General features: G+C 39.5%; 2 protein-coding genes across 2 annotated transcripts; both read left to right on the forward strand.

Moving 5' to 3' along the window:
* The first annotated feature begins 3,956 nt into the window (after nucleotides 1-3,956).
* On the forward strand, nucleotides 3,957-4,961 carry LOC137950272 (uncharacterized). Its single transcript, XM_068796662.1, has one exon. The coding sequence runs from the start codon at nucleotides 3,957-3,959 to the stop codon at nucleotides 4,959-4,961; it is 1,005 nt and encodes a 334-aa protein (XP_068652763.1).
* A 6,655-nt stretch (nucleotides 4,962-11,616) lies between these two features.
* Nucleotides 11,617-12,417, forward strand: LOC137950874 (uncharacterized). The gene is made up of 3 exons (XM_068797533.1): nucleotides 11,617-11,786; nucleotides 11,890-12,027; nucleotides 12,122-12,417. The coding sequence occupies exons 1-3, from the start codon at nucleotides 11,703-11,705 to the stop codon at nucleotides 12,236-12,238; spliced, it is 339 nt and encodes a 112-aa protein (XP_068653634.1). The 5' UTR covers nucleotides 11,617-11,702; the 3' UTR covers nucleotides 12,239-12,417.
* Nucleotides 12,418-15,236: the final 2,819 nt, after the last annotated feature.

Below are 15,236 nucleotides of genomic sequence, written 5' to 3' on the forward strand. Positions count from 1 at the left end.
CGATTTCCATTCTACTGTCGGTGTTAGGACGACTCGCGGGACTGCGTCATTGAAGGAGACAACCCGAGAGAGCGATTCTGCTACTCTTTTGGTTTTTTTGTGTGTTTTTTCTTGTTTCCCCTTTCACCTCAAAAATAGCCCGTAACCCAACTTCGCTTCTTTAATTAGTTAACCATTTAATAATTGAAAGGATAAAGTCTCTTCCTTGATGGTGCATGCTCTTGTAGAATCTAGTCACGGGAGACTCTCAAAGACTACCAGGATTGACTGCTCACTTGATCTTCAGAGATTTAATTATTGTTTTTATACAGATCAAGGTGATCGATTAATGAAGCCTTTTTTTTCACCGAGCTCAGTTAACTCCAAATCTCATCTACTGAAAAGGGGGGTGGCCTCTTCTCTTGATCACCTTCAAGAGATTTTTAAGTCAGAATTAGCATTTGGTTGGAAATACCTTAATTTGAATATCTACTGTTGAAGACTTCAACTAGTCGACTTTGAATGGGAGTCACTCACTGATGGACTCGCGATTTAACTATCTTTAGCTAGCAAAAAGGCCGTATGTAGTGTTAGTCATATCTTTGACTTTAGTTGTTTGAGGGAGGCTTCGAGGATGTGTGGACGCAAGAGGATGTGTGGACGCAAGAGGATGTGTGTGGATCAAATCTCATTAAGGAATTTTATAGGAATTTCCCCAGACCACTTTTATATCTGATGATCATGATTAAATTATCTTCCGGAAAGCTAAACAAGTGAGGACTCTTGCTCGTCACCGGCCCATTGCCAAGAACAAAAAGGGGTGGGCCCCGTACCTCAACCTCAAAGACACGATCAACATCGAATGAGTGTCAACTGCTCCACTTTTTTTTCCAAAACGATTGGGTCGATTCCACCTGGAGTGGGTCCCAAAGTTTTCCATTCGTTGTGTCCGCTAAATGGAAGAAAAATTGCGAAGAAAAAGCGATTAAGACAATATAATTAGTCACTAATCACGCGCGGCTCTCCTTCTCCCAACATGGTGGACACTCGGGACCGTCCAAAAAGAACATTTGGCGGTAATCAGCCGTTGTTAGCGGGGCTCTGGCAAACCCCTTTTAATTTCAATTTATCCCTCACAAACGGTATATATCTTCATACTTTTAAGCAATCCAAGACGAGGGGATTCGCAGTAAGAGTGTGTTTTTTATTCCTCCTTTTTCCCCGTAAAATGCCAAGCGAACCGGTGATTGTCTCCGCCTCCTCCCTAGGATAAAGCCATGCGACAAATCTACGGCCTAATCTGGTCGGCTTTCGCCATTTTTATATCTTGTCTTGAGAAAAAAATATTCTACAAGCCAAGATTCATGGAAGGGGACCATGTAATTAAAATTTGGGAGCTCATCAAAGTCAAAACTTACAAAGCAGGTGCACCGTTCGACCTTCTCGAGAATGTCAAACGGAGGAGGAGAGCGCATGGAAGTGCGAAGAGGACGACGATGAGTGGGACCACTTCGAGGGACCACCGCACCCGTGTCTATCGACCGAATAATCCCTTCCGGACGCTGGAGCCCAAGGGGAAGAGGATTGAGCGGAGGTGCCGGCGAGGATCTTGTAAACCGGGAAAAATTACCGAATACGGAACAATTCTTTGTCAGGTGACGATGGCATATCACATAGGCTGGCCCTTAGGACTACCGATTAACGGAACTCGCCCCAGTGAAGTGACAGTGGGTCTCTAAAATTTTGTCACTCCGTGGGGGTAAACCGGAGCCGTAAATGTAGTTCATGAGGTGAAGAGACACACCGTGACCAACTAATAAACTCAGATTAAGAGACACCAGTGTCCCCAAGAGAAATGACAGAGTCAATCAATTTGAAAGGATTGGGGTCTAATTGGAGTTGGAAGGGACATAAGGTAGTTTTTTTCTGACAAGCACAAGACAGCGATACGAACCATATCCCATTAATGGGAGTATGGGTCCGCCTGGGTCGTTATCTGCTTATAGTTGAGAAGTCACGTCAATTATTTAAAACCCCACTTGTTCGTCGTCGTAACCTGCTTGATCCTACCAATGCCCAACCCAACTAAAGAAGTTGCAACTTTAAACTTGAGAACCATACATTTGATTTCCGTATAAAAGTAAAAACTTATCTCCGTGTATGGCTGAAAACGATTACTCGCTTCATTTCTCTAAGAGCTGTTTTCTGTGTAGGACCACTGCAGCATTCTCTAACCTAAACCTCCGGACCAAGACGATCAGTGCTAACATGTGTGCCTACAAGCTTTACAGAAAGCTTTTTTTGTTGAGAATCAACACCAGCGGGCCCAGCCCTTGTGGGCACACTTTTTGTGTTTAAGTGGTGACGCACAGTGCGTCGGGTATAAGTGATAGAGTAGGGTGAAAAAACAGCCGTAGTGTGTGCGGGAAGAAACTAAAGGGGGAAAAATACGCGAGAGAAAAGAAAAAGGGGAGCTAGGGCAAGAGAAGTGTGTCGCCGGTGCTGGAAGGTAAGGTCCTGCTGCTGGTGTCGTCGCCGTCATAGTTGCCGCAGAAGAGAGAGCCGCAGAGGCTCGTTGTTGCCGGAACAGAGAACAGAGTGTTGTTTGCTGCTGTTTCCAAAACAGAGAATAGTGGTGTTTGCTGCTGTTGCCGTAGCCGAAGCTCGGGACTCGGGACTGTTGTCGGAAGAGGTCAGGGTTGGAAGCCGACGTTGTTACCGGAGAGGAGAGAGCCGTGGTGGCTCGCCTTTGCTGGACAGAGGGGTCGAGGAACGACGTTGCTGTTGAACAGTGTCTGTGTGCACAGAAAGGAGGTTCCTTTTTTTTCTTTCAAGTTTTATTTCTAGTAATACTTTGTTTGTGAACTCGATTTGTATATTTTATTATGAGAAAGTGAATTTGCCAGATGCTATGCTATGTATTCAGAATGTGGATTGAATAGATTAACAGAATTGTGGGTGTGATTGTGAAATTTATTCAACAATTAGTATCAAAGCGGGACGGTCAGGGACCGTTATTTTGTTTGGTGAAGGTATCTTGAGGTGTGAACAGTAAGGTACTCTGCAAGGTTGCTGTTATCTGAGGTTGTTGGGTAGAGTAAAGTTGTGCCAGCATAATGAATGACTTTCATGTGGGTGGAGGAGTCAGGAAGCTCAACCACGAAAACTATAATACGTGGTCAACATGTATTGAGTCTTACCTACAAGGTCAAGACCTGTGGGAGGTTGTTGGTGGCAGTGAAACTACACAACCAGTGGCAGAGGATGCCAATGGGACCTGCGAAAATGGAAAATTAAAGCAGGCAAAGCAATGTTTGCTTTAAAGACCACAGTTGAAGAAGAAATGTTGGAGCACATTCGGGATACAAAAACACCGAAGGAAGCATGGGACATCTTCGTTGTACTATTCTCAAAGAAGAATGATGTAAGGTTGCAACTACTTGAGAATGAGCTGTTATCAACGACACAATGCGACATGACCATTGCTCAGTATTTCCACAAGATGAAGTTGATATGTCGGGAAATTTCAGATTTAGACCCAAAAGCTCCCATTGGGGAAACCAGGATAAAGAGGATAATTACTCATGGTCTAAGACCCGAATATCGAGGGTTCATTGCTGCGATACAGGGATGGCCGACTCCACCATCACTTGTTGAGTTTGAAAATTTACTTGCTGGTCAAGAAGCCTTGGCTAAGAAAATGGGAGAAGTCTCACTGAAAAGTGAGGAGGAAGCACTCTACACTAGCAAGAGCAGAGGTAATATCAAGCGATGCACTGGCAGTGGGTCTAGAAAAGATGGTGACAAGGTGAAAGGTCACTAAGAAGAGAGAAGCTCTTATCAGAAAAAATCACCAAGAAGAGGGAAGCTCTTATCAGAAAAATCACCAAGAAGAGGGAAGCTCTCGTCAAGGGGGAACTTCGAAGAATCGTGAAAATAATAGAAGGTTTGATATCAAGTGTTACAACTGCGGGAGGATGGGCCACATAGCAAGAAATTGTTGGTCCCAGAAACAGTCTGTTGAAGGTAACACTGCCACTTACACATCTCAGGAGAAGATTGAAGAGGAGTGGGATGCTGAAGCACATTTTGTTATGGGGGAAGAAGAATTAGCTCTCACTGTAACAACACCTGAACAGATAAGTAATGATATGTTGAAGAAAAGGGAAAGAGAAGAGGAATTTGAGAGAGATGAAGAAGGTTTCTTCACAACTGTAGATTTTGTTGAAACTGATGAAGATGATGAGGAGAGTGATGTGAATACTATCGTGGATCAGATTCTTGCGAAGGGATTTGACAGAGTTCGAATTTCTGCTTTTTCGGTGGATGAGTGGGACAGTCTGGGGGATCATGAAGATAAATCAGAAAATAAAGAAAATGTTGAGTTCAGAGTTACTGACTCTCTATCAATTGCCCAAGAGATGCCTTTAGTCATGGTAACTGAAACATTGAAGCCTACAACTATTGAGGATGAACTGAAGCTAGAGACGCATCAATCTGATACTTCTGCATGTTCCCAAGGTGTTTACCTTAGTGGAAAGGTTGAGGACATTTTAAATGGTGATAGGGCCCTTGCTGAAGCCACTAGGGCATTGGATAATCATGAGAATGGTAGTGTTAGTACTGAAACTATTCCTGCTTCTGTCAGTATGTGTGAATTGGCAGATGTTGCAGCTGTCAGTGCCAAAAATAACGATGAGATAGGAAACTTGATTGAGGTTGCTGAGCAAGAGTATGAAAGAGAGAAGCTCAATGAAAGAATTGCAAAACTCTCTGGGGGTGTTTCTGTCATTCAGGTAGGACCACAAACAGAAACAGAGTTGAAAGAAAAGAAACTAAGAGTTGAGTGGCCTAGTCCTGAGTATGGCCGTGGTCCCAACCCATACAGAAGGTCTGAGCCTAGAGGTACTCCTGATGTTGAGAGAGATGAAAGGCCAAAAGATGAGGAGGTCAAGATGCGTGACCGTGTTGATAACACATGATCTAGGCATGAGGGCTGGTGTTGAGGGGGAGTATTGAGAAACACCAGCGGGCCCAGCCCTTGTGGGCCCACCTTTTGTGTTTAAGTGGTGACGCACAGTGCGTCGGGTATAAGTGATAGAGTAGGTTAAAAATAAAATGTGGGGGAGAAACAGAAAGGTGAAAAAACAGTTGTAGTGTGTGCGGGAAGAAACTGAAGGGGGGAAAATACGCGAGAGAAAAGAAAAAGGGGAGCTAGGGCAAGAGAAGTGCGTCGCCGGTGCTGGAAGGTAAGGTTCTGCTGCTGGTGTCGTCGCCGTCATAGTTGCCGCAGAAGAGAGAGCCGCAAAGGCTCGTTGTTGCCGGAACAGAGAACAGAGTGTTGTTTGCTGCTGTTTCCAAAACAGAGAATAGTGGTGTTTGTTGCTGTTGCCGTAGCCGAAGCTCGGGACTCAGGACTGTTGTCGGAAGAGGTCAGGGTTGGAAGCCGACGTTGTTACCGGAGAGGAGAGAGCCGTGGTGGCTCGCCTTTGCTGGACAGAGGGGTCGAGGAACGACGTTGCTGTTGAACAGTGTCTGTGTGCACAGAAAGGAGGTTCCTTTTTTTTTCTCTCAAGTTTTATTTCTATTAATACTTTGTTTGTGAACTCGATTTGTATATTTTATTATGAGAAAGTGAATTTACCAGATGCTATGCTATGTATTCAGAATGTGGATTGAATAGATTAACAAAATTGTGGGTGTGATTGTAAAATTTATTCAACATTTTTATGGCGCTCCAAGCACATCTTAGGTTTGTTGGAGGATCTATGCAACTTCTTCAACGGTTTAGATTCGAAACTGTGTTGCTGATATGCAATACCTACTACCTCACAGCGGTCTGCAAAGATGTTTCAAAACTTCGAAAAGGTTTATTAAACCAAAGGCGGTCAATGGCTTTTACTTCTCCTCCAGCATTTCGGACTGCAAACATTGTATATTCTTTTGGACAGCTTTTACCCTACATTATAAATCCAGGAAGGTTACCAAACGGGGAAAAGCTATGATGAAGTCGCTTCATCACGAAAGAGGTTCATAGACCAAGAGATGTCACTGGCACCGCAGAGAGTAGCCCCATTGAACATTTGACAGATAAGAAATGTTGTGCTTCTTGGTAAGGAGCTTCGAAAATTATATGAATTGACAGGCTATCAAATTGGTGCAGGTTTCTCAGTAAGGCTGCCACTTCTGCAGCTCTTCCGGTCCTGAATCGGACCGGTTTGTCTTAACCTATATCAACCGGGTTTTGCCGAGTTCTTAGTCGACCTACCTCATCTGATCGGTTTGACAGCCCAAGGATTACTCGAAAAACATCACCAGTATTGAGAATTTAATATTGACTGGGTTGATCCCTCTTATATTCATGTTGCGCCTTCACTAAAGCCTCGAGGTTTTAGCGCAACTAGTTTCAATATGGTATCAAAGCAAAGTTGGTCCCGAGTTCGAGTCTCGCTCCCACCTGTTTCCACGAACCACAAATGGCAACGTGCGGGGGAGTGTTGAGAATTTAATATCGACCTGGCATATCCCTCTTATATTCATGTTGCGCTTTCACTAAAGCCTCGAGGTTTTAGCGCAACTGGTTTCAATAACCAGCGAGATCAGCAGTCCTATCTCCAGTTTTATGTTTTAGTACATGTGATAAATGTAATTCAGTCGATCGATTGATTTTTGGGAGACTTACAAGGGTCTATGTGACTTCTTTCTCAAGTTCATTTTTAAGAAAATTAATAGCTTAGTTGTATAAGGAAACTAATATTCTAGCAAATTTATAGTATTCATAGTGGTTAGTTTTCCATGAAGTTTCGAGCATTTATATAAATTCATGATTTGACATACCACAATAAGTACAAGTACGTGAGGAGTCAACATACCTCTATCTTTGTCATTATTACTACCACGATCTTCGACCACCTATTCCTTCACCGTCTTGTTATTACTTCTTCCTTGAGAGAAAGGGTATATGTTTTTTGTAGGAGTAATCTCAATTGTTTTTTGTGCTTCTTTGGCTGAAATCCTAAGCAACGGTACCACATATATCACTAAAGGATGACTTGATAGAAGAGCTTAAAGAGACTTTGCCTCTTCCCCCTTCTCTACCTTCTCAATGTTTTTCTACTCTTCTTGCCTTCTCCTACCTCTTCTTCCCCTCTAGAATTACCTTCACCTAAAATTTCCAACCACTTAATATTCCACTCTCACTCTTTCACTATACTTGGTTGATGAAGATTGGACCTCCCTATGAGGGTTCTATCAAAGTTGTATTAAAGCATGCTTTCTTTGGTTCCTCTAGTAATTATAGTGATCACTAGTAGCGTGGAAAAAGAGATAAAAGCTGTTGTGGACCCTCCAATCCCTAGAAATAAAGACCTTTCTGAATTTTTTGTTCTTCTTGTAGAGATATCTTCTCGGGGAAACTAAATTTCATCTATTGGGCTAAAGATCTCTACTATAGTAACTCAAGTGGAAAAGTTATCAGTTTTGATGCATTTATGCATGGAGGACAAAGTTTCTAGGCCTCCTCCCTTCTTTCATCAGCCATTAGACCAAAAAGCCACATTGGTTGGATCCAATCTAGCCCTTAAGTTCATCAAGCACCAACTCAACTTAGCACAACAACAAAATAAATAAACCAACATGACAAGAAGCACAAAAAAGTGGAATTTCATGGCTCAAGGGAAAAAAATACTTGGGAGTTTGAAGACAAATTCCTACAACGGTTTTCTAATACTTCAACCTTGAGGACAAGGATAATTTTAGGGGTGCATTTATTTTTAGAGTCTAGAGGGCGCCACTTTAGGGGTACATTTATAATTTATTTTGCCAATTAAAAGAGTCCTAGATATGTATTCAAGCTAGGAAGTCAAGATGTGGTGAAAGGCTTATTAAGCGTCATAAAAAGAGTTTTAGATAGAGTTTCCAAAATTAAAAGATAAAAATTGAGTCTAAGTTGAGTGTTGGAAAGGGTCTTAGTAGAAGTTGTAATTGCATAAGATAGAATCTTAATCAAGTAGAAGTCTTAGGAGTCCATAAATGAGTCCTACTTGAAGTTCAAGTTCCTTGTGACATAATTGCAAGCTATAATAAAAGAGCATAGCTAAGGGCTAGACATGCCTAAAGCATTTTTTAATGCCTCTTATTTTTATTTTTCTCTCTCCCACTCGTGCTCCCTCTCTCTCCCCATTTGTCTCCTAAACCTAAATTACAACTCCCACCCCCTCCCCCACTCTTTTTCTCATACCTCTTCTTCATCTCTAGAATTACCTTTATTTAATTTTCCAGCCACTTAACCTTCCACTTACACTCTTTTACTACAATTAGTTGAAGAAGATAGGACCTCCCTAAGAGAGTTTTATCACAATGTGACAATGTTTATGTTCAATCACCCTATTTTGTTGAGGAGTGTGTGGACAAGAAACACATCTAACAATACCCTGCCCATTCTTGACCGCCTCTCACAAGATTTGAATACAGGACATGGCATGCCCAGCTCTGATACCATGACAGCGACTATCCAATACACCCAAAAGACCAATCTGTTAGGTGCGAAAAGCTACCGCCTACAAGAGTGGACGGAACCACTCTGACACCCAGCCTCGTCCATTCTCTATCGCCTCTCACGGGATTCGAACGCAGGACGTGGCATGCCCCAGCACTCTTGATGTCAAGAGGCTGGCCAGTATAACTTAAAAGACTAATCGGTTAAGTGTGGAAAGCTACCTCCTACAAGAGTGGATGGAACCACTTTGACAGTTATAAAATTAATAAATAGGGAAGAAAAATATTCGCCACCTACATCTAAATGGAAAAAGCTTAATTTAGAGTTATTTTTCTGTCATGTTTTTTAATCTAATAAAAGTGTTAAATACTTCATTTTATTTAAAAAAAGATTATAAAACCATATAAAGAGACTAAAATCATCTACAAACAAACAACATATTTATTGAAAACCATATTTAGATGTCACAAGAGTCGGGGGCCACAAATTAGTATGTGTGATCTTGAAGGGTTGCTTGACTTTTTTATTATTATGAGAAAAGGGGAGTAGTTTGTTTAGTCGGATGACAAGGCACAAGTTTTAGATGTGTTAATTGAAAACATGGGAAGAAGATTATTGGTCAGTAAGCAAGAGATAGAGCTAGTAGATGGGTGGCAAATGTGCTCATGCCCAAGAGCCGAAAGGTTTTCATTGGTAGCAACAAAGGCAGGCTCTCCTCTGAAAACAAATATAAGTCGTTATGCATTCTTCTACTCACTTTGATGTTCCCATTCTACGAGTTCTTCACATGAAAACAATTTGATAGAATTCTAAAACACAATTGTTATCTTTTGTGAATTGAGAAACATATAAGACGTTCTTGGTAATCTGAGGAACTAATAGAGTATTAGCTAGAGTAAAATTACCAACAAGGAAAGATAAGTTTACTTGGCCTTTAGCAACAATTGGAAGAAGATCATCATCCCCTCCTCAAACCTTTTTTTAACCCTTGTAAGGAAATAAAGAAGAAAACATACCTGAATCTACAAACATGTGGGTAGTGGCACTAGTGTCAAGATACTATTGTTCCTCTTTAGGCTCAACAAGAGAACGAGTAGCAAGGGCAATATGAACTTGTATTGACTAATAGTTATGGTTCAACTCGTGCCAATATATGTTAGTGGAGTGATTTAGTCTATGACATATCTGGAAATGCATCTCATATCCATTTGCTCCTATTGTATTTGTTGACTGTTGAGAGAATAGCCAAACATTCAGATGATTGACGCATCGAGGAGACATGTTTTGATATGATCTGGCTGGGTGCCCTTGCAAGGAGCCTTGCATGAGTTTCTAAAAATATTTCCATTGGTTTTCGTATTAATAATGAAGACACATAATGGTGAGATTGTCAAGGACTCTTTGATCCTAAGCTCATGACTTGCAACATGGGAACTACTTCGTCATAGGAGGACAATGGAGGAAATAGTATGGTGGTGACAAAAGATTCATATGGTGTGTCCAAACCATGTATGAATCAAAATACTCGGTCCTCATCTGAGTTGGGGCTCTGCATTACAGCTAGGGCGCCACAAATGCCCTTAAATTTGCTGATGTATTCTACAAGTAAACATTTTGCAGGTTTCTTGAATGATTGTAAAGTTTGCATGAGATGCATTTCATGTACTTTAGATTAACTTGCATAAATGGCTTTACATTTGCGTCATACTTTAAGAGCTGTCTTGAGACCAATGGCATAACAAAGGGCTTCTTTTGCCATTGTCGCATTGAGCCAGCTTACAAGAAGTCGATCTCTCTATTCCCACTTGTCATACACTAGATGGATGGATGTTTGGTCATATTTGTTAAAGTATTTTGGTTGTGGTGGAGATGATTTGTTAATTAAAGCTTGCAAGTGTTGGAAACAAAGAATTGGAAGTCATTGGCTTCACCATGACACGTTGTTGGAGGAGGATAGTTTTACAGAGACAATTGTAGTAATGGATGTTACCAACATTGGTGGAGTGGAATTTGTGAAAAAGGTGGCCATGAAGATGAAGATGAGAATGAGTGAGCGAATGACAAGGAAGATGGGGAAGTTTTGTGTTTCAAAGAATTTTTGGAGAAAAGGAAAGTGGCGAGAGATGGATGAGAGGAGACTTTTTATTTTTGGAAGTGTGTTTAAGAAAAATCAAGTAGAGGATCATGTCATACACTTTGATACTATGTAAATGAGTTTAAATTCAAATTCCTGTCAAAGAAAATTGAAATTCAAAATTTTACCAAGAACGATTTCTCTAAATTGATTGAATTGGATAAGAGTTATATATTTATACAACTTGTGACATAATGTTAAACTTTTCAACATGGAAAGATAACAACTCACCCAGAATGGGATAAAGAAATGTTTTTGAATTCTTTCTCATCTTCTTTCTTCATTTTAGGTTGAGAATTAGAATCTTCTTTTGATTGAGGAGATATTCTCTCAGTGAGATCTGATTTTTCTCTTTGAATCCCTATCATTATATGCAAGTTGTAGGTGGCCTTTGTGAGAAGGATTCTTGTCAACTCTCATTGATTGAAAGATGTCTAGAATGTTAGTGGTGTCCATTAGGCGTTGAGACAATTGAATGTTAAGTCATTAGTCATGTTTCCAAATGACATAATTTGTGTCAATAAGCTTCAGGGCCAGTAGAGAGGTGATAGATGTCATCACAATCGAGTTGGTGCTGTAATCATAACCCAAAATCTTCTGATTCCATGAAAAAAAAAGTGGTAAATATTATGAAGATGACTGATTGACTTTCAAGAGAGTCTCTTGATGAGTCTCCAGTCAATATATATATATTGTTTTGTGGAAACTTGTGAAAGTATATAATTCTATGTGATTTTCTATTAATTTTCCAAGTAATAGACCAAATAATGCAAGCAAAGAGAGATAAAAGTTAGAAGAAGATCGAAAGAAAAGAATCATATAAAAGAATTTAAGGAAATTGAGAAGAATCCTATAAAAGAAATTGGCATTAGAAGCTGAGTGAGCTTAATATCTTTTGGTTGGTCATGAAAGCCCAGCTTATTGATGGGTTGCAACGTAGCCCGAAAGTCTATGGATTGTCATTTGCACAGTCTGGCGAATCCCCTCATTCGTACGCTGCGAGAACCCGAGGCCATTTAACCTAGTACTCGTAAGATAAGAAAAAACCGAGAAGATGAAATGAGTAGCTTCCTTCTGTTTTAGGAACGAAAAATGGCCGCGGGATCTTCCGATTCTTTAAAATCTGATAAGATTTACACTGATGTTCTTGCTGATGCCAGAAATTCTTGCTACAAGGTATGAGTCTTCTCTCTCTTTCCTTCTCGCAATTTGATGTAATCTTCCTTTCTTCTTTCCTCAACGGGAAAAAGGGCATCTTTAAATGGATGAATTACTTCAGGGGCGTGATTCCTTCTACGCTTGTTTAGAAAAGGAGTCATCGAAGAAACCCACAGAAATAGCGTCTGTTGGCCTTCTCTACCCTTCGCAGTGTAAGAAATCGAGAGAGCAGTTCGAGAAACAATGCCGCCCCACATGGGTACTACCCCTTCTCGGATATTTATTGGATTTTCGCTTCTATTCATTTTTATGTTTTCTTAAAATTGAATTTGGGATATGTCTTCTAAAACTAGGTTAAGCATTTTGATCGTCAGTATTGTGCGAAAAAGAGAGTTCAGAGACTTTTGGATAGTGAAGAGCCTAGGAAAGGTCCGCTGTCGCTTCCGCAGCCTTACACTTTCAAGCCCTAGGGTCTCGGTTTCTGCTCTTACTGTTACTATAATGGATTTTGTTGTAAAGAAATAACGTTCTAGTGTCATGAAGTGTTCTACTCTTTGACACCAAGCGTTTATATTCGTTTTCATAGCTTAAGCTGTATAAACTTTTGACCTTGGTGCTCCAAAAGGTTGCATTACTACATTCTCATTAATTCCTCTATTCATATTTCCTGCCTATGCCTTTTGAGTAGTTTGTTGCTGAAACTTGAGTCCTTGAAATCTTTCATGTAATGCATCAGCCAGGTGATGTTTCCTTTTTACTGAAATCGGGTTTCTACCAATATCCTGCGTGGACAATTATGAAATTGTATATCTTCTTTTCCTTCTAGCTAATACTCAGGGTGATAGTATCTATTTAACACAGTTGACAATGGACAATCACCTAGGTGGTGTCACTGAATTCTTTTAACATGATCTATCATCTATAGTTTTTTAATCATTGATAATTCTCTCTATGTTTGCTGGATCACTGCTTTGTTTACTTTTACACTTATAGAACAACTAGGTGAAATGCTCTTAAGTCAGATGTGCTGGACTTTGTGCTCTACGGTTTTGTAGCATATGCAAGTTTAACCGCATAGGAAACCCACAAGTATAAACAAAAAATTTCAGCTGTATCATAAAATTATAGAAAAAACAATAGGAAAACTCAAAATAGCAAGAAACCTGTGCAACATTATGGAGTCTAATGTAACCAAGTTTCAAGTTGATGTTAAGGCACTTGATATAAGGTACAATGGTGAGGTTCCCACTTTTATTTTGACGGATTCCTCTTTTTATCTAGTGTGGTAACAAATCCTCCAAAGCAAGTGTGAGCTCTTTGATTGGATCTTGTTTTATTGGTATTAGAACTTTAAGCTGCATCTTATCTATTGATTCAAGTTAACTATATATGCTGTTTCTTCTCTCCATAAACTGATTGCCTCCTTTTCAAGGTTAAGGCCTTGATATTATTAAAACCCTTTAGGAAGGTCCTTTTTTGGCTGACTTACAGGTCAGCAAATTCTGGGTTCCTTTTTTTTAAAAAAAATTTCAAAAGAGTGTTTTCATGGTAAAGAGCATGTAAATAAAACCTTGCTAGTGAAGAAGAATCTGCAAACAGTTGTTAGGTATGAGTGTTGTTCTTAGAAGCCAGAATTCTCTTTCTCCATTTCAGGAAATTATGTTTCCTTTTGTCTTATTGTGCTATTTTTTCACACAAAATCATGAATCACCCTTGTTGATTCGTAAATTTTGCTTCATTTTTCTTTCAAGTGGTCTATGAACATTTTTGAGTTTTCATTCATACCAACTGCTGGCCTATGACATTAAGATTGCTTCCAGTTTGCACAAAAGCTAGCAGATCAATGCTTCAGATTTCCAAGAGTTGTATTGTAGTGGAGTTTGTTGTTTATGATTAGATTTCTTTGTCTTTCAACTGCTCGTCATTCAGAATCACTCAGTGTTATGCTTTTCTATGGGATTTAACATACTTTAGCTTAGTTGCCTTTCGTAATGTAGGGCTGTGTTTTTTGACAAAATATGTACTATAGTACATGTATATGACCCGTGACATCCTGTTTACATGGTTGACACTATCTAGTATTATTTTTTGTCTTTCAATTATCATCTGCCATGTCTTTCAATCACTCAGTTCTCCTTGTTTTTTCCTGTCTGTTGCATTTTGGCTAGGCCTTTGCCATGTTTATCACCGTATAAACACTTTTTGACTGTTTGTAGCTCAAGTTTAACAAGCATTCAGAGGTCCTCCTTCATAAACTCTCTTTTTTGTGACTGTTTATTACAAATTTCCAGCTCCGAATGCTCATGGCTAGTAAGTTTTATAAGTTTTTTTCTCGTCTGGTCTGTGTACTGTTTGGACCATGCTCTTCTTTATGGTGGGTTGGCCCTGAGGATTTATATGTTTATTTCTAACTTCCAAAAATCTACTGAAATACCGTTTGAAGTCACTCATCTTTAGCCGTTACGTTTCTCCCTTGTTTTGCTAGTGATTTTGATGAGGTACATGATCCATTCATTCTTTTGGGAGATTTATCAGGAAATCGTGATTTCTGATACTTCAGCATTCTAGGTATTTACAAAATTTTGATCTGAAGCCCTGTGTTGGAGATACATAGCCAATTCCTACCTTCTGACTGGTTTTGTGATTCACCAAAAACCCAGTGATTGGTGGGTTTAATTCAACCAGTTGTCCTAGGAGTAGCGCCCTTCAGCTTTCTTTCGCTGGCGAGGAAAGGGATCCCATCCATACTTTCACCCCCAGCATCCTGTGTGCCCTTGTTCCCTCATCCTTCAACTTGGCTGAAGTTGAGTCACGCAATTTGTTGGTTAAACCATTAAATTTGAACAGGTCAAGTGGGTTTCTACACATTCTCAGGGTTATTAGACTTGTAACCCAAACACGGATCAAGGTCTCAGTCCAATCCGGTTTTTATAACAGTGGTGTCATATGTAGTTCAATATATCTTCAATTTTAGAGGTGACATATAAGATATAATACACAATGCCTTGGATTTAATTAGTATCAAAATAGTATATAATGTGCATGTTAAGATAGAATGTTGTGGTGTATAGCTAGGATGCCCTCTCCCGCCGCTTTCTCTCCGTTTTGGCCACTAACCAAAGGAGTCCCTTGTGATTTTTTTTTTTGTCATTTTAATTATATATACTTAGGTTATAAATCAATTATTTTGTTATGAATTTTAAGAATAGTTATAGATAACAATTAACTTATTATTTTAATTAGGTGTACATTTTATTAATAATTAAAAAATATATTTATAAAATTAATAAATTTAATTTTTATAATTTATAACTTTATAATCATTGTAATTAATGTTGGAGTAAATAGATTATTATATAAAATAAAATATATTATTATATAATTACTTGTTCAGATTACTTATAAAGTTCATAATTGTTTGCCACTGCTTAGTTATTTGAGTATGTACGATATTTAAAAATTTTATTC

The sequence above is a fragment of the Aristolochia californica genome, unplaced genomic scaffold (assembly GCF_029961685.1).
Source record: "Aristolochia californica isolate CCGP_79_NKW_82.1479 unplaced genomic scaffold, dmAriCali1.0.hap1 SCAF_14, whole genome shotgun sequence".
Lineage (NCBI taxonomy): Eukaryota > Viridiplantae > Streptophyta > Magnoliopsida > Piperales > Aristolochiaceae > Aristolochia > Aristolochia californica.